The sequence below is a fragment of the Euwallacea fornicatus genome, chromosome 11 (genome assembly GCF_040115645.1).
Source record: "Euwallacea fornicatus isolate EFF26 chromosome 11, ASM4011564v1, whole genome shotgun sequence".
NCBI lineage: Eukaryota > Metazoa > Arthropoda > Insecta > Coleoptera > Curculionidae > Euwallacea > Euwallacea fornicatus.
In genome coordinates this window covers 1,890,737-1,908,220 of record NC_089551.1, presented here as the reverse complement: position 1 = coordinate 1,908,220, position 17,484 = coordinate 1,890,737, and the positions used below count along the sequence as shown (strand labels likewise).

The window sequence follows — 17,484 nt, the reverse complement described above, 5'->3', positions numbered from 1 at the left end:
CAATTTTACGGCTACCTATCAAAATTCAGCAATTTCCGGCTTCCCGTTCACCAATCAGGGTCGAAAGACCATTTTATCGGCCCCATTTTTGAACCGTCATAACGTACTTAAGAAACGATTTAGAAAAAAAAGTAATTAAAATTTTATCTTATGTTAATGAGTAGAATACGTCCCTGAAGCAGCGGCCCGTACTTTCGAATCACCCTGTACATTCACACGCATCTCCAGAAAGTTTGGAGACCTCCATTATACAGGGTGCTCGGTTTTTTGCATCTAAACTTTAACATTGCATTATCTGACACACTGCTACGGTGTAAACTCGAGTGAAGAGTGAGATTTATTTGTTAACGATCTAAACGTAACAAAAAATAAATTAAAAATAATAATTGACCAGAGGACAACAGCAACTTCAAGTATAGAATAAATTGAACAGCGATAATTTATTCAATAAGAAAATAGTGTAAATCAATATCAAATAATTATTATTACAGAAATTGTTCGAAACGACCGCCATTACGCTCTATTCATAAATTAGAACGTCGCCATAGAGAAGATCTCTCAAATTCTGAGCAGTTATTCTAAGAGCAGAATTTGTTATTAGCCTTATGAGTTTATTTTGCGCGTTTACAGGAGTAAAGTGCACATTTTCCTTCATAAACTCCCAAGTAGAAAAATCCAGAGATGTCAGATCGTGCGTTCGAGGAGGCCAAGCAATTGGTACTTTATGAACCACCCATCTCTGCGAAGAGTTTGCGTTCAGCCAATTCCTCACTACCACAGAATGATGTGAGGGACATACATCGAACTGTGCTATGAACTAATGCTCAAAATTTGAGCTAAATATTTCGAAAACCTTGAGAGCTATAACAGACGGGTTGAAACAAGTATAAAACTTCAACGCCCAGTATTTCCTTAACAAAACATTTCTCAAATACGGTTTAACAGCGAATTAATATTATTTTTATGCGCAGAAAACGTAGTTAAAATCCTCGCTACTAACAACCCGGACACCTTGCAGAATGTCTTTCGGTTTTCGAGTAATATCAGAGACAATTTTAGCGCCATTAAAAGTTTCTAGAATGATCCGCTTTAAACCGTGCAAACTCGATTTTTCCCATAGAACACCCTATATAGAGCATTTGAAATTCGAGCCTCGCAATTGAGATCTCGGAAACCAGAGTAAGAATGAAAGCAAATTTGCGCAATTCGGCGCCGGACCAAATGACGTTTTCAAAATTTTTGATTTTCCGAGTGCTACGAAAATAGTCGAAAAGAGCTAAAAATTGAAAATTTAGTTAAATTTTTTTTAGCGTTGAATGGAAGCTCAAAACCACAACCACATTTTCGGTGCCGCTTTTTCTCAGCCGCACGATGCCGTTTTCACATTCGCCATCCGACTAATTTTCTGTGGAAAAATGCGGGCGAAAGAGAAAGTCGATGGTGGTAACCGAAGGACGGCATGGCGCGTGGAAAATCTGAAAACTTCATCGTGCAGCTGAGAGAAAACGGCAGCGAAAATGCGTTTGCGATTTTGAGCTTCAGTTCAACCTTAAAAAGAAATGTTTAACCAAATTTTTAGCTTTTTAGCTTTGCTACATTCGTAGCACTCGGATGATAAAAAATTTTGAAAACGACATTTGGTCCAGCGCTGGATTACGCGATTTTGTCCCGTTTGGGCCTCCCGGCATCTCCTCTAGTTTTCGAGATACCAATGGCGAGGTTGAGTGTGACTCGCCCAGTACATTATTGAATATTACGATCCTTCCAATTAAACGAACAATTTCAATGTGCGTTCTCCTCCAGCGATCTTTATCGGTTTCCGAGCGATTTGAGCCTCGATTATGAAACAAACTAAATTCAAAGCGAATGCAGTTCGTTTGGGAACAAATGTCCGTTGACCTAGATCCCCGAAAAACAATTGGCCTTTCGAAAACCAGTACTCAAAACTGAAAGAGTATAGATGTTATTGTAATGAATCATGAATATGTAAACAGCCAGGGCAATGCCGAACAGTATTAAAAATGGTTGTCCCAAAGTGGCTTCTATTTAGACAATCGAACGCAAACAAGCACAGTAATAGACACAAACAAAAAGAATTTGAGGAAGCATCAGCCTTTCTTTACCGAGATTTGGTTTGTTTAAACTTATTATTAGTTTACTTAGTGGTGCGTATGCTCTACCTGCATCGGCCGATAAGTGGGCCCGGGGCTCCTGTGCCAATTGACGCAGATACGTACGAAAATCGAAATTTCTGAGTAGCAGCTTTAAAAGCGATCAGCAATCCATTAGATGTACTTTTATTGACAAAACAGAACAGTCCAATTCGTGTATTTACGACTCCACAATCTGGCCTACATAATTATGTTTGTTTTGATAAGTCAAGAGAATGCTATTTGCATTCGGGCTGTTTAGGCCTAGATATACTTCAGCGAACTCTTAATAAACAACAAAATCATAACTGCAATTGCTCGCACTTCCTGGTTGTTCTTCAAAAGCGGGATTACGAAAACAAATCGATGCAACTGAAATCGGGATTGTTTCCAACTGGCATAACATATCAATAAGGCTTTCTTGGACCAGGATGATGACGTCAGTTACAGACGGATTTAAATAAACTCCCGAGGGAAAGGTGGATCGTGTTGTCTGCTCCCCTGTTTTATTTTTTTGCTCCAAGAACTTCCGATGCAGAAGACTTTGTTTAAATCGATTCATTAAGACACATCACCTGGAGATCCATCCTCCTTCTCACGCAAAGTCTTCCAGTTCAGAAGTCCGAGATCACTCAAATATTTCGGTGGCTTGATCTCGGGTTTTTCGATCAGGAACTTGCAGAAAGCTATGGTAGATCTGTAAGAAACTCTTAAAGCTTCGAAATTTCCTAAATCAAAATTTTACTTTAAATGGGTGATTCCCTGCCACACTTCAGCCATACTGGCCAATTTCTCACGCGTCGGATCACTGATGATCCATTTCCTATGGTCGGTCTCAGCAGAGGGCCTCACTGAAACATCACGGCTCAGACGAGTCCGGGAAGCAGTGCAGGTGGTTGCTTTTTTATTGGCCCTAGCACCCCTCATAATTTCTTTATGTTGAAGTGAACGCTTTGCCTTCTGAAAAGCTCATTGGGATACTATCGAATATAGATGAGAAATCACAGACCTCGGGCTCATTTTGAGCCTCATCAACCCTTCTAGGTACCGATGGCAATTCTTTAAAGTTGGCTTTCAGGGAACTGGCAGAATTTGTTTGGATTTCGAACATTTTGATCAGTGTCGATACGCTTAGGGAGACCTCTTCTTCCCCTCCGAGGTTTCTTAGCCAATTTATGAAGTCTGTGGCTATCTAAAATAATGTTTTCGACTAACACAAAAATTAAAACTGGCACGTTTTCACTACTTTTTAAAGGGAGTTTTAATAGCAAACCTAATTATGTTACCCTACAAATTTTGAATCATATGGTCCTACCAGCATTAAGGACTAATTCTTTAATATACTTTCCTTTAGCTATCTTTATCGGTTGTAAAGTAATTGGCTTTTGAGAGGGTAAAGTCGAGCAAATATTCATATTCCAAGTTTGCACTCTTATCATTTCTTTATTGCTTCAAAGGTAACCCAAAAAATCCTTTCAAACACGTCGCAATTTCATATGAATTTCTACGAAAAGTTTTATTCGCCATAGTATCAAGAATTCTCTAAAATTCTTCACATAATAAATTCGTACTTTAAGGTATTGTTTTTCACATATTTCATTAATATGTGCATAAAGATGAATTTTATAATGAATACCACGAAAGTTTTGAATATTTTAAACAGTTATTCGCATCTACTTAAAAAATATTATCAAATGGTTTTCTAGAAAATATTCATTCACCATATTATCGAGAATGCTTAAAACAGCTTTTTCTTTTATTAATATTTTCCAATTTACAACACTACCACTATTAGTACATTCAGCACCACAGCTTACCTTTTCAGTTATAGCATCCGCCTTTTGATTCAAATTCATCTCCTCCATAGATAAAGGCGGCAAAGCTCTCCAAGTCGCAGCTCTAGTTGTTTTTCTCTTAAAGAAATCAGTATACATTTTGGATTTAGGAATCTGCTTTTCCACACTATAAAAAAAATTGCATTAAAATGTATATTTTCTTTACAGCAAAAACTTACAAAATATGCTGCTCATCTTCATATTTGGACGGAGTTATTCCTTCTTTGACCACACCCAGTTCTTCGTTCTCAGCGAGATTCCTAAGTTTATTCAGGAAGGAATAAGAGGAATTACCATGATTCAAAGCTTACACATTGGTCTCCAATCCCCTGTTTATTGATTTCGATGGTACCTTCTCCAGGTTACTAAACCGCGTCTTGTTCAGCATCCTCTCAATATCGCCCTCAGAAAAAGCCATCAGTTCTTACAGCATTATATATCGAAGGCTTCACGATTCGCTTCCCCAGTTGCTATACCTGGAAATTTGGGTATGGCTTTAATAGACTTATGGTAGTCTTTCGACGATCAAGACTGCCGCCGATAGAGTGAAAAAATATGACGAAATGAGCCCCCTGCAATGTTGTTTAGTCGATATTTCGTTAGACAAAGGTAGAAAAATAAAACAACGGGTATGTTCCATGTTCAAATTAAATTTAATGTTCACACTTTATTTATCCTGAAGGATTCGACGGTTGTCCACCATTTAAACCATTCGCAAAGGCTGATGCAATGGCATTAGCTGCCTGGGATGCGGCTTGGACTGTGGCATTAAAAAAGGGGCCTAAAAAGCCTTTGTAAGTACTCTAATACCTTCACCATCATCTATATATACTTTACATGATATTTGCTGCGTCTGGACTACTGCTGCCAGCAAAACCTGCAATGGAGAAACAAACATTATATACTTAAACAATATGAAAAATTTAAGACCAAACACTTACCAACACGAGCCATACAGTTCTAAATGCCATTATTAATGGAATGCGGATTTGTAATGATGATTGTTGTCGAATTTTTGAATATTTATATGTTAATAATGTTATGCAATAAAATTTGTTTAAATAGAACCTCGCAGTCATTTCCTCTTTATAAAAAATTATTAAAAACATGATTAATACCATAAATTACATATATAATTTGAAGCACAAGGACAAATTTATTATTAAATTATAGTGTTATGGTGTTAATTCGTATCAGTACATCAATTGAAAATTCTTTTCGCGAAATTTCAGCATTATTACAGTTGACCAATATTGATTTCAACGTGGAATCGCGCTTTCTCAGTCATTTATATTCACCATATTGTAAAGAATTTATAGCACAATTTCCCTTTAGTTACAATTTTTTATGTTTTAAAGTGCCTTTTTGGGTATATTTATATTGAACCTCAACGATAATCATTCCATCTTAGACCTCCCAATATCAAATCTTCATCACAAGCTTTTAATGACTAAGTTTGTTAATGTGCAATTTCCTATAGCCGTATCAATTTCAACGCAGTAAAGGGACAACAATAAAACAAATAAGCTTTATATTCACGCGTTTTAATACCGACGAAACCCCACTTACAATGAAAATAAATATCTTATAATTTAAATCCATCAAGAGGGTCATCCTGAGGCAATTGGAGGAGGCTGCCCACCTACATTAAAAATCTTATAGTTTTAATATGAAGATATATTATTGACTTTTTACCAGTCAACCCGTTTATAAAAGACGTAGCAATAGCTTGAGCAGCTTGAGCTGCAGCCTGAATGGTAGCATTAACCACTTGCCCTAAATGAAAAGTTTTCGCTAAATAGATCTAAATCAAATATCTGTTTGATTCTAATGAAGAAACTTACATGGGATTTGTTGTCCTTGAACAAGTCCTGCTAGCAGAAACTGCAACACATAGAAATTCCTAAAACTGCAGCAAAGATGTGTATAAACCAAGCTTACCATTATTGTCCACAATGCCGATAAGACCATCATTAACGAAGGAAGGCAACAGAAATTTCAACTTTTAAATGAAGATGCTATAAAATACAAATCTGATTGGTTCATACCGATTTTCAGTGTTTATAATTATTACAATCTATAAAAGTAATAAAAATTGAGTTCTGCTTTTATTTGACTGTTTTTAGTTTATTTCCTAATCCGACAAAAGGTTTATTTCAGTGAATTTGGTAATATCGCAATTCTGTAGAAATATGTATCTGTTTAAAATTATTATAAAATGAAACAATATTATTTCATTGCAACACGAATCGACGAAGTTTCACGACCTCAGCGGTGGAGTCATGAAACTACTTTTACCCCTGAGGCCTAAAAGTAGTATTGCATGCGTGCGCTCCGGGGTAAATAATGCTGCACGTTAAGGCAGTTTGAAATAAACCTTATTCCTCGACTTTGACTGAGGTGCAACGGGATCGATATCTGGCTATATTTGTTTAGTACAGAGAACGTATCGATCACGCAACCTTCTTTGATTAAAACAATGAAGTTCCTCGGAATCTTTGATAATTTTAGCTGAAATTTGGAAAGTTAATCGTTCATTTCAAGACAAAATGGTGAATTGAAATTTTCTAATTAAATAATGGATCGCAGTATTCTGATTAAATGGTGACTAAAGAAGGACAAGATAAGAATATAATCTTGGATATGTGTAATCGGAAAGTGGTGGTGATTCATAATTCATGTATGCAATTAAGCAAACAATTCCATAGATAGGAAGGTAATCAAAGATTAGGCAAGACAGTATAATTTAGAACTCAATAGGAATGATTACTCTCTACCACTACCTATTATTGTGGACCATTTTAGGAGGAATTATAGTTATAATCCTCGCTCATTTTATATTGGCAGGTATGTAAATATTTGAGAACACACTATATATAATGCGTTAAACTGTGATTTAAAACACTTTTACAGCAGTCTATTCGAAAGGATTTTCCTAAATGCTTAACTATGGCTGACACAAACTTAATGTCCCAGGTAGGTACTTACAAGTAGAAGTGCACGTAACAACTATTAAAATGTCAGATCTCCCTTTGGCTTTTATGCTATTCCCTTGGATACTTCCGCTGTTCCCTGGCCTGGTTAATTCTCCTCATAGGACTAATAGTAGCCAGGCATAAGAAAACACAACGACTGACCCGTAAAAAGGATTTTACCAGGGACCTGGTCAGCAAAGCTGAAAAAGATGTGGTTTTGGGTGCGATTGATGACTTACCTTCATGGGTATTATCAACACTAATTGCCCTAGTCTCTTTAATTTGACTGCTGGAATTTCCTGCTTGTAGGTGCAATTTCCGGATTTAGAAAAAGCGGAGTGGGTCAATAAGATTTTTAAGCAGTTGTGGAATAATGTGAACAACTACGTTCACGATTTTATCAAAGACTTACTAGAAAAGCAGCTGAACAAGAAAATTGGGAAATATGGTCTTTCGGGGCTGACAGTGGAAAAGCTGATTGTAGGGACTGTAGTAAGTTGTCGTGAAACCTCTCATTGGGAGTTGTAATTAAATAATCTCAAAGCCATTTCGAGTGGGAAGTCTTGTGGTGTTTGACAACGGTTCTAAAGACGAGATCATCCTAGACATGGACGTTTCGTATGCTGGAGATTGCGATATTATGGTCAAGTTCAGTAAAGTCACGGGAAGTCTCAAAGATTTTCAAGTAATTACAAAAAAAATCATAGACGAAAATGTGTCTCGCTGATTTGTAGCTCTATGGGAGACTAAGAGTGATCCTTAAACCCCTAATCAATCGACTTCCTTTAGTGGGAGGATGTCAGATTTTTTTCTTAAATCCTCCAGAAGTGGACTTCAGCCTGGATGGATTAGCTAGTGTCTTGGAGCTGCCAGTTTTTAAGTAAGTTCAGACTTCCTATTAAGACACATAGTAGGCTGCTTTTAATTCCAGTGAAATTCTAAAGAAAGCTGTACTGGACACCATATGCTCCACTATAGTTTTGCCAAATAAATACCCCATTCGGTTAAGCAAACTTGTGTCCAAGGAACACATTCAGTTTCCTAAGCCTAAGGTAAATGACCCAAATCCATGATAAAATAAAACTCATTTGTGAATTTAAGGGAGTGTTAAGGGTTCACCTTGTCCAAGCTAGAAATTTAATGAAGAAAGACTTCACCATAAGTGGGCAACACACCTCAGACCCTTATGCAATCCTGAGAGTCGGGGATCAACGCTTTAAAACTCCAGTTAGTTCCCAAACTGAAAATCCCAAATGGGATTTTTGGTGTGAGTTTGTCATTGAGCAGATAAATGGGGTGTATTTGTTCATAAAACTCTGGGATGAGGACTATATAAGGGATGATGAGTGGCTGGGGAAGTAGGAATTGTGTGTTATAATCCTAGGAAAAAGGCTTTACCTATATTTTTTAGAACTAAAATTCCAATTACTACTCTTACAGAGGAGACGTTTACGGATAAAGTGAGTTAAAATTGGCTTTTACTAATGGCGTCGTGGAAGTTAACGTATTTACTTAGTGGTGCCAATTGGAAAAAATCAAACATGGAGAAATTCATATCAGAACCACTTGGCTCAGCTTAAGCTCCAACTTCGAAGATCTAAGCAATGTCAGTCAAAATATTCCAAAAACAAATTTATCTATCTTTTGAGAAATATCATTTATATATTTCAGGCCCTCAATGAAGTTCGCCAGCTTCGAGTGGCCACCCTTAATTCGGCCCTTTTAATAGTCTACATAAATTCAGCTGAAAATTTAGAGGTCTGTAAAAACAAAAATAAATTAAAGAGTTTAACTTGTTTTGCTTAGGTATCCAAGAAAACGGAGCTTTGTGTGTTGACCAGAATTGGGAAGCAGGAAAACATTACCAAGGCTTTGAAAAAAACTTCCAGTAACCCAGTTTGGGAGGAAGGGTTCACTTTTCTAGTGCCGAACCCGGAGCAAGACTGTGTGATGTTCGAAATTATGAATGAGAAAGATGAGCTCAGTTTAGGTATTCGTTTATTGAATGCCCATAGGAAAATTTACTTCACTATATTGTCAAGAAAATATTAAAAATTCTTGATATTATGGTGAATAAAAATAATTATGCTTAATGAGAATATTATCTTAATTTATATTTTTAGGTGAATTTACATATAGCATTAGTGCCCTTTTGGGTGAAGACGATTTGGGCGTGGAACAACAATCTTTAAGATTATCGCAATGTAAAACTGAAGGAAGACTTATTGTATCAATGACATTAAGGGTAATTTTATCCCCCTTTTCAATGTAAAGTTTTTTTATAACTCTCTCATTATAGATACTGAAAAATTGCCAGTTTGACGATAATATTGATAATCGTGAAGGTATTAGAAATCGGTAAATACAGGGATATTTTAATATGTTATTGTCTTTTGGTGTAGGTTCAGATAGTATCCATGACGATTCCAGGGAACACTTCAATTTGTCGTCGTCCTCATCTCTTTCAAGTGTCGTGAGCGACTCTCACAATGATATCATGTAAGTAGCGGATTTCCTTTACTACAAACTTGTTGTTTCGATATACGCAACAATAGTCATTGCATTAAGCAACTTGAAACCTTATCAAAATCTAGTAAGAAGATAAAGAACTTTTATTGAAACCCATACACATCGTACACTTATGGTAACACAACATATTGATACTGGGTTATAAATATTCTCCCCCAAACACTCTTGAAATTAAAGTGCCATGATGGAGATCTTTTCAGGGTAATTGTTTTTACAATATTCCTTTGAGGGTGCTTATTATGATAGCAATCACGTTAAGTGGTGACTTTTGCTTTTTCAGGGCCGACATTCTTTCCAAATCCAAGATCAAGCTCACCTTGAGATATAGTGTCCAAAGACAAAGACTGATAGTTGTAGTTCACCACATAGAGTATGTTTGAACACCATGTAAATTGGTCTATTGATTAACAGTTCAATGATTTCAGAGATTTGCATTTCGATGAGGCCAAAGGCCTTTACGTAAAGTTGTACTTATTACCTGAAAGGCATAAGGATACCAAAAGGAAAACTCAGGTAAGAACAGGTTCTACAAGAATATGTAGTTCTTCTTGTTAAGGAATGTTGTTATTTATTTGAGGAGATACAAATAAAGACGACGTGAATCTTTTTTTGAGAGTATTAAATGTTTATCAGCGCCTGCACCATTCAGCTATCTGCGAATGATTTACAAGAATTTCATTGATTACAATTTTTAAAGTTTAAGCCTTTTCCCTACCTTAAGGCCTTTTTTGTTAAATATCCATGTCCTCATACTCAGCAGTTCTCTTTTAGACAACTTACAAATTCTGACAACATGGCCCACCCCTCACGATTGATATTAAGCCGTTTGAGGCCATGATGAATTGCGAACAAAAAAAATGGTGCTCCGTTGCTATTTAGCGCTACGGGTAATTAATGGAGAGTTTTTTTTTATCTATCTATAGGTGATTAAAACCACTAAGAATCCAGTATTCGATGAAACGTTCGAGTTTGTGATGTCTCAAGACGAGCTGAACCAAAAGCATCTCGAGGTGTCTCTATGTGAAGAGAGGGTCATTAAGAATGGGGATCTCGAAAAAGTAAGGAGGAAGTAGTGAGTTGGGAGATTTTTTTTGACTAGTTGGTTTTAGGTGGTAATCGATTTGGAGAAATTAGGACTGGTGTTGCCACATACCAAACTGTTTACTCTGTACAAGAAATCGCACGACAGCTAAATTGCATATTTTCGTACTTGAATAAGTGTTTTTTTTATTTAGTATTTTATTTAGTAAGTTTAATACCCTACAATTGTAAATAAAAATAATCCGGTTTTTAATTTATTTTCAACGGATATTGCCTAAAACGGATACTTGCTGAGGCGAAGTATACAGACATCGGCACAGACCTACCTACAAGGCCAACATTCCCATTAAGTTATCCCAACAATAATATGGTTGCTACTAAATTAACCCTATATACTCAACCAGATCCCCACCACAACTCAACCATTTGCTGTCAACCAAAATACTGCAAGCAGGCAATTCGCAGACCATAAACGCGCAAACCCATGAGAACCCAACCGGCATTAGGTCGTGCGTAACCATCTAATTCCCCCTGATCCTTGACCGAAGATGATCCCTTGAATCGACGAAAATGCGTAGAGCCGTTTCTTTTCCGTTTTTAGCCATTTTGTACTTCGTAGTGACCAATATAAAATACCCGGAAAAATCCGCCTTCACCAATGGGACCCATCCGAACGTTGGCTCTAAAAAGCTCTTCGGTAGTTCGAACTACTCCCTTGGAGGGGATGTAGGACTGATGCGCAAGGGATTGGAGACCAGGGAGGAAGTGGCGAAAGTGTGTTTGGAGAATGTGACTAAGTGCATGGATGAGGGTAAGTATAGAATTAAGTTGTGTAAATAGTAATATAAGAGGAGGTTTTTGGCTTGAGTAAGAAGACTTTTAATATATATGTAGTTAATATGTGCAATAATGATTTGACGGTCTAATTTCGGATTCAAGTGGTTTTTTTTGGCCGCGTTTCATTCCCCAACGAGACCGCCGGCATGTGCTGCGAATATGAATTTCTCAGGCTCATCCTTGATGGTTTTTGGTCTCATACGTGATGAGGTCGTTCCATTTTTCATCCCAAAAGACACACTTTGAATTACAGCCGATATGCATTTTCACGGCGACCAACAAATCTGGGTAAATGTTATTATCGTGGGTAATTTATTTATATAATAAACAGGTCTTTTGAGTCATGGAACTGTGAAAGAGTAAAAGGAATTGAAATCAAATTAAATCACGGTTAGTTGAAGGCTGCATTGATTTATTTTTTTTTTTGTATTGTTGACTGTAGGATTATGGAGATAAAAAGTGTTGTTTCCTGATATCTACAGATAGTTCCCATTTGCGCACTTTTCAATGTTAATTAGTACACAATTGTGCCTTCTACTAATTAATAACTTTAGCCTCATCTAATGGTTATATAACGAAAATGTGTTGAAATCTTCCCTTGCAACCATGAGTGTGTCTAAGTAGGAATGTTGGCTTAATGTTACGTTACTAATTCGCCCGAAATTACACTTAATACGGGCCATAAACGTCCGCGAATCGATACTTAATTTATTAAATTCAGTTAATAACTATTTTGTACTGCTTCATTGACATGAATAAACGAAAATCTTCAAATAAGTATGTCGAATTTTCTGTTTATAGCCATTACAGCGAATATCCACATCAGCATATTTGGCCCTTTCTGCAAGTTGCATTTAACGCGGTTAGATGGACTCAATGACCTCTTGCCGAAACTAAACCAAGGTTTTAGACTACAACTAAGCATTATTAAAAACCGAAAATATGTTGTATCTAATTATAGCTAATTATCGAAAATTGCGCAATGAGGCAATAAAGTGCGATAATAGCAACAATGCATGTCCAAGTTCAATGCGAATCGTGGTCCCGCAGCCGTTAAACAACGTTGAAAAAATGGAAAAGTTAAAAAAACATACAAAAGTCAAAAGGTAAAAACCATAAAAAATCACGAAAAAGTGAAAAGTGAACGATGAAAGAGTCGCGTTTTCTGTGAATCGCCTTGAATTGTCTTGATTAATGGTGCGGTTTATTCGCACTTAAATTATCCTTTACGGGTGTAACTACACCAAAAGGAAATATTCCGGTTCCTCAAGAAAGTTTTTTTTTGTTTAACTTTACGGAAGAAAATTAACGTTGCAACAAGGTTTTTGGGTAAACGTATCATCATCGAGGTGATTGGTATGTAATATGACACAGATATCCCCGCAAAACGGTCGGTTGTTGCAAGACGAAACCTGCAATTTTTAGTATTCCGAATGCATCATTGTACTTAAATAATTTACTAATTGCAATAGTCTAAACAAGCCAAGCAGCTAAGGAAAAAAATGTATTTATAATGATATCTGTCGCCGCATCGCGCTGGAACAAACAATGGAAATCCTTGATATCTGGGCTCCAAATGGAATTTAATATGTATTTAAGCCGTATTAGTTCGAAAAACATATGAATTATGGTCACTCATAACAGACACAAACAGTTTTACTGCCAGTGTCATAATAAAGGAAGCTATCATCTAAATCTTCACTTCCTTATTGCAGTGGAATTCTGCAATTTTCTTTTATGTGAACATACCCAATCCCGCGCGCTACACAACCAAATCTGGTCGTTTTACAACGAATTGGGCCTGTTGCAAAAGTGAGCCACATATCGATAATATAGCCCTTGCCTAAAAGCCGCAATGGCGACATCTCTGGGAGCATCTTACAAGTTCCTAAATTTTTCATTCGAAAGCGCAAACGCCATTTTTACAAGAACTGTAGTAGTGTTTATTGATAATCGACTAATTGCAGCTGTGATCGTTCCCTTCACCTGCAAATCGCACACAATCAGATAGTGTTTAAACCAGCATTAATCTCCTAAAAAACTATTAAATGATTAATAGATTAGGCAACGCGATAGAGTACTAACTTATTTCCTTGCAAGTGCACCTTTAATGTTTTTAATAAATTTTTATATTAAGAAATGTATTAACTGCGTCAATTTAAGGCGCCGAAATCGTCTTTTTCACTGATTAATGGACGCGATCAGCAGTTACGGGTAAACCAATGAACCTATTTTTATACAAATTATAGGGGAATCATTTCGGACTTCAGTTAAAAACATCTTGTATCTGGCGATAATACCTTCCAATGTGTGTTAGGCAACGAAAGGAATTGTTACAGGACGCAGGTGTGATGTTGCTAAAGAATACTAAGCAGCAGTTGCTGACGTAAGTCAGGCCTTATGGCCCATCAGACTGAGAAGGAGCGACTAGGAAGGTGGATTTACGTTAATAAGTTTTAAAAAAAAAAACCGTTTCATGCCAAACTTCGTGAAAACTTAAAACTTACTGCAAAAACCGCTCGGAAATTTATGTTTACGTTTATTGTTAATTTTGCATTTAAATTTTAAGTTTTTTATGGACTTAAAAGTGCAGTTTTCAAAATAAAATAATATGTTTCAACACAAATTAAAAAAAATGTGCGATGGCCGGGAATCGAACCCGGATCAACTGCTTGGAAGGCAACTATGCTGACCATTACACCACCATCGCAACCTGAAAGCAAATGCCACACGCATGCATATCAACCATAGCAATCTATTTTAATTATTTTATGTATAAACTTTGAGTAATTTACTTTATTCACTACCATTTCTAACTCTATTCAAATATAAAATTATCTTCAAAGCTATTGCCCCGACTAAACATACTTCTTATCCATAGTATTACGTAATAATTATTTTAGAAACATATACTATTCACCATTTGATCAAGAAACTACTTTTACAACTTCCAAAAACATTTTTTTTTAGATTCTAGTTATTCCCGAACGACGGAAAAATTGATGAAACTGATCACAATATCACAACCACCTCTCGACCTAACCCGAACGACCGATGTAAGTCATTCTTGCCAGATTGCCAGTCAGAGATACGCCCGAGGCTTGAAGAAGTTCCAATTATGGGCTCTTAAGAGTAAGGAGTTTTCAGACTATATTTAGAGTTTCTTATTTATTACAAATGTAATTCATAATTTTCAAAAATTAATTTGGCCTAGAGCGTACATATCGATACCTATAGTCATCTGAGATATACAACACGCCTCTGTATTACGCATCTCATCCATAATTCACTACGTGATCTGCTTTTGTTCCCACTATTAATTATAGCTGGTACGTCACCGTAGGTACGCAAAAAAACGATTTTTGATATGCCCCCTTATTGTTAAACTATGATGCGTTTCGCTCAGTAACGTTCCTTGAATAGCGATGAGCCAAGAGGATTTTCCTAAGCCCACATTTAACCAATAAATTACAGTGTATGATGCTTCTGCTAAGCTGCCCTCAGGCTTCCTGAATGGAAACGTGAACCAACTAGGCGACTTTGACATGTGCCTCTCGGCTCAGTCAGAAGATCAAGAAGTTAATGGGCAATACTGCCTAGCTGCCATCGAAGTACAAGTACCTCATAGCCCCTACTTGGCTGGCTTGCACAAACTAATCCAATCCCATTACCACTTCAAAAGCAAATTTGAAGATGTATGTGTGTGCACAATGAATTTTGTTTATGTGAGACAAAACGTTTTTGAAATTGCAGCCTGGACACAGAGTACCAAGGTTCTCTAGTATAAACTGGGCAGTATGTGTTCCAGATATGTGTTCTGCAGATGATGTGAGAAAAGGATTAAAGGAAGTGGTAAGAGGGATTACAAAAGGGACTGAATTGGAGGTGAGACTGGAGGTCGATCCTCTAATGTGCAGGACCTCGAAACAGCAGCAAAATTTGCCTTTGACTACCATAATTGCTATGTATGTTTTCATCGCATAGGAATACTTTTGTACTGACCGGTCAGTTTCAGTATATTCTTCTGTGGTTTTATCGTTTTCGAGCTTTTCGCAGCAATATATGATATCGTGGTTATTGGAGAGAAAAGTGCGTATTCACTTTAAACGAATTAATTCATGGCTTAATTTCTCTTAAATTTTAAGACCCATGGATAACTGGCTTCTCGCTAGTTAGAAATCTAAGATCTATAGTCATCCCCAGCAAGCCACCACCTTCAAGAGACATATTGGCAATTCACGGCATCAGAATGGTGAACGCGCTTCTGCTGGTCTTGGCTCATAAGTCAATGGCAGTACTCTTCCTTCCTTATGTGAATCGAACTGAAGCTGTGGAAGTATGACCTTCGTCTTACTTCAGCTTTGAAATATCATCAGCAAGCATAATTTCAGGTTTTTGCAAGGCCTTTCTCGGTAATAGGAAGAGCTGCTAGTTTGTATACAGACCCATTCATCATGATATCAGGGCTATTGACCTCCTATTCCTTAATAGGGAAACTACAAAAGACTGGAAAAATCGACATTATCCAGGAATATATTTCTAGATTATGTAGAATTGTTCCCACATTTGCTGCCTTGATTGGTAATAAGATCTATACATTTAAGTGCAATTAATTTCCAAACTAATTTTGTTATTATTTAAAAGGATTTTGCACCTTTGTCTTGCCATGGCTAAGTGATGGCCCCATGTGGAACTTGGTGGTGACTCACCACTCGAATATTTGCAAGAAATATTGGTGGAGAAATTTGTTATTTATTCACAACTATTTTGGATTCAAAGATATGTGCCTCACACACACTCATCATTTAGGCATTGACACGCAACTTTTCTTTGCATCTCCTTTCATGGTGTATGGCCTCTGGAGGTGGCCCTTAAAGGGCTCCACTATTTTGGCCCTTTTAGCTGTAATGTCTACTGTTGCAAGATACTACGTTACCTATTCCATGCAACTGAACAATTATGTTCACTTTGGAACTTCGTAAGTATCCAAAAAGAGTACATGTAATGAGGATTTTATTTATTTATATTATATATATTTCTTAGGGTGAGGCAGCTATTTGAGACTGCAGACAACATGTATATCTTGCCTCCTCATAGGGCGACTGTCTATATTATGGGGATTCTTATGGGGTATTTGCTGAGAAATTATAGTCATATTGAGCTGACCAATGTATGAAAAAACTTAAATACTAAATGTTTCTTTATGTATGGAAATTCTTGTGTTTCCAGACTCAGTTACGAATGGGTAATACAGTGGCCCTGTTCAGCTTCCTAGTGTCCTATTTAGGGCCAGCCTTCATGGGGAAAATTGATTACGTCTATAACCCCAGAGATGCAGCTTGGTACGCTGCCTTTTCTCCCATCTTATGGGTGGCCTCCTTTTGCTGGGTCATTTACATTATACAGTTAGGATATGGAGGTATGTATATTTTGCAATCTTCATAATTTGGTGAACGTATAAATCAATCAATACATCACTTAGGTTGGATAAGACAAGCATTTGCCCACCCGCTCTGCACCTTTTGGACCAAAGTGTCTTATGCAGTATATTTAACGCAATTCCCAGTGTTTTTCTATAATGTGGGATCCACGAGATCAACTCAAGAGTTTGGGATCATTACCAAGATGTTGAATCTCCAGGAATACGTTTGGATTTTGGGGCTGTCTGTGATCCTGAGTGTCGTCTTTGAAGTGCCATTTCAAAATTTGAGGAATCTCACGTTTAAACAGACTAATAAAGTTCGAAAAAGCAGTATTGGAAATGCCAAGAAACTATGTTGAGTGTTCAGTTTTTGGGTGACAGCGATGATCTACCTCTAAATAAATTGTAAAATGTCGAATTTAGTAAGCTGCTTATGATCAACTACTAACTGCATAGGGTCAACTACTAACTGCATAGGGTCAACAACAACGTTAAGATCTACGGTACTTTACCAAGAGGGCGATGTTGATGGAAATATTGAAGTACAGAATACTGGTCTGTTCCGCCATACACTGATCTAGTGGCCCTCAGTAGCGCATAAGTTTTTTTAGAGCTGCTTACAGTCTTTTAAAACAATTTTCTATGATTATTTAATATAATGATGCCAGGTGTCGAATACTAGTTTTTTTTCAATC

General features: G+C 36.9%; 2 protein-coding genes, 1 long non-coding RNA gene and 1 other non-coding gene across 4 annotated transcripts; 1 reads left to right on the top strand and 3 right to left on the bottom strand.

The window, feature by feature from the left end:
- Positions 1-2,329: 2,329 nt before the first annotated feature.
- On the bottom strand, positions 2,330-4,403 carry LOC136342034 (uncharacterized). The gene is made up of 6 exons (XM_066287467.1): positions 4,297-4,403; positions 4,165-4,245; positions 3,968-4,112; positions 3,160-3,342; positions 2,896-3,110; positions 2,330-2,847 (listed from the first exon to the last, which is right to left on the bottom strand). The coding sequence occupies exons 1-6, from the start codon at positions 4,401-4,403 to the stop codon at positions 2,712-2,714; spliced, it is 867 nt and encodes a 288-aa protein (XP_066143564.1). The 3' UTR covers positions 2,330-2,711.
- A 216-nt stretch (positions 4,404-4,619) lies between these two features.
- LOC136341804 (uncharacterized) lies at positions 4,620-5,046 on the bottom strand. The gene is made up of 3 exons (XR_010732543.1): positions 4,927-5,046; positions 4,823-4,862; positions 4,620-4,766 (listed from the first exon to the last, which is right to left on the bottom strand). It is a non-coding gene; the product is annotated as an uncharacterized lncRNA (long non-coding RNA).
- A 1,519-nt stretch (positions 5,047-6,565) lies between these two features.
- On the top strand, positions 6,566-17,465 carry LOC136342033 (uncharacterized). The gene is made up of 30 exons (XM_066287466.1): positions 6,566-6,832; positions 6,899-6,961; positions 7,010-7,207; positions 7,270-7,452; positions 7,505-7,645; positions 7,695-7,840; positions 7,892-8,012; positions 8,062-8,318; positions 8,372-8,420; positions 8,477-8,566; positions 8,632-8,718; positions 8,767-8,950; positions 9,084-9,205; positions 9,260-9,305; positions 9,363-9,459; positions 9,770-9,859; positions 9,915-10,002; positions 10,413-10,547; positions 10,599-10,677; positions 11,081-11,341; positions 14,338-14,499; positions 14,842-15,062; positions 15,121-15,332; positions 15,383-15,456; positions 15,513-15,703; positions 15,759-15,948; positions 16,012-16,345; positions 16,411-16,537; positions 16,597-16,786; positions 16,850-17,465. The coding sequence occupies exons 2-30, from the start codon at positions 6,935-6,937 to the stop codon at positions 17,146-17,148; spliced, it is 4,401 nt and encodes a 1,466-aa protein (XP_066143563.1). The 5' UTR covers positions 6,566-6,832; positions 6,899-6,934; the 3' UTR covers positions 17,149-17,465.
- Positions 14,006-14,077, bottom strand: TRNAG-UCC (transfer RNA glycine (anticodon UCC)). Its single transcript has one exon. It is a non-coding gene; the product is annotated as a tRNA-Gly (tRNA).
- Positions 17,466-17,484: the final 19 nt, after the last annotated feature.

Excerpts from the sequence above, each read along its gene's own strand:
- LOC136342033 (XM_066287466.1), top strand. The coding sequence starts at position 6,935 with ATGGCTGACACAAACTTAATGTCCCAG. Across the intron at positions 11,342-14,337 it reads GACTAAGTGCATGGATGAGG|ATTCTAGTTATTCCCGAACG; the intron begins GTAAGTATAGAA and ends ATTTTTTTTTAG. Across the intron at positions 15,063-15,120 it reads TCAAAAGCAAATTTGAAGAT|CCTGGACACAGAGTACCAAG; the intron begins GTATGTGTGTGC and ends TTGAAATTGCAG.
- LOC136342034 (XM_066287467.1), bottom strand. The coding sequence starts at position 4,403 with ATGGCTTTTTCTGAGGGCGATATTGAGAGGATGCTGAACAAGACGCGG. Across the intron at positions 3,111-3,159 it reads AGGCTCAAAATGAGCCCGAG|AAGGCAAAGCGTTCACTTCA; the intron begins GTCTGTGATTTC and ends TGAGCTTTTCAG. Across the intron at positions 2,848-2,895 it reads CAGGGAATCACCCATTTAAA|ATCTACCATAGCTTTCTGCA; the intron begins GTAAAATTTTGA and ends AGTTTCTTACAG.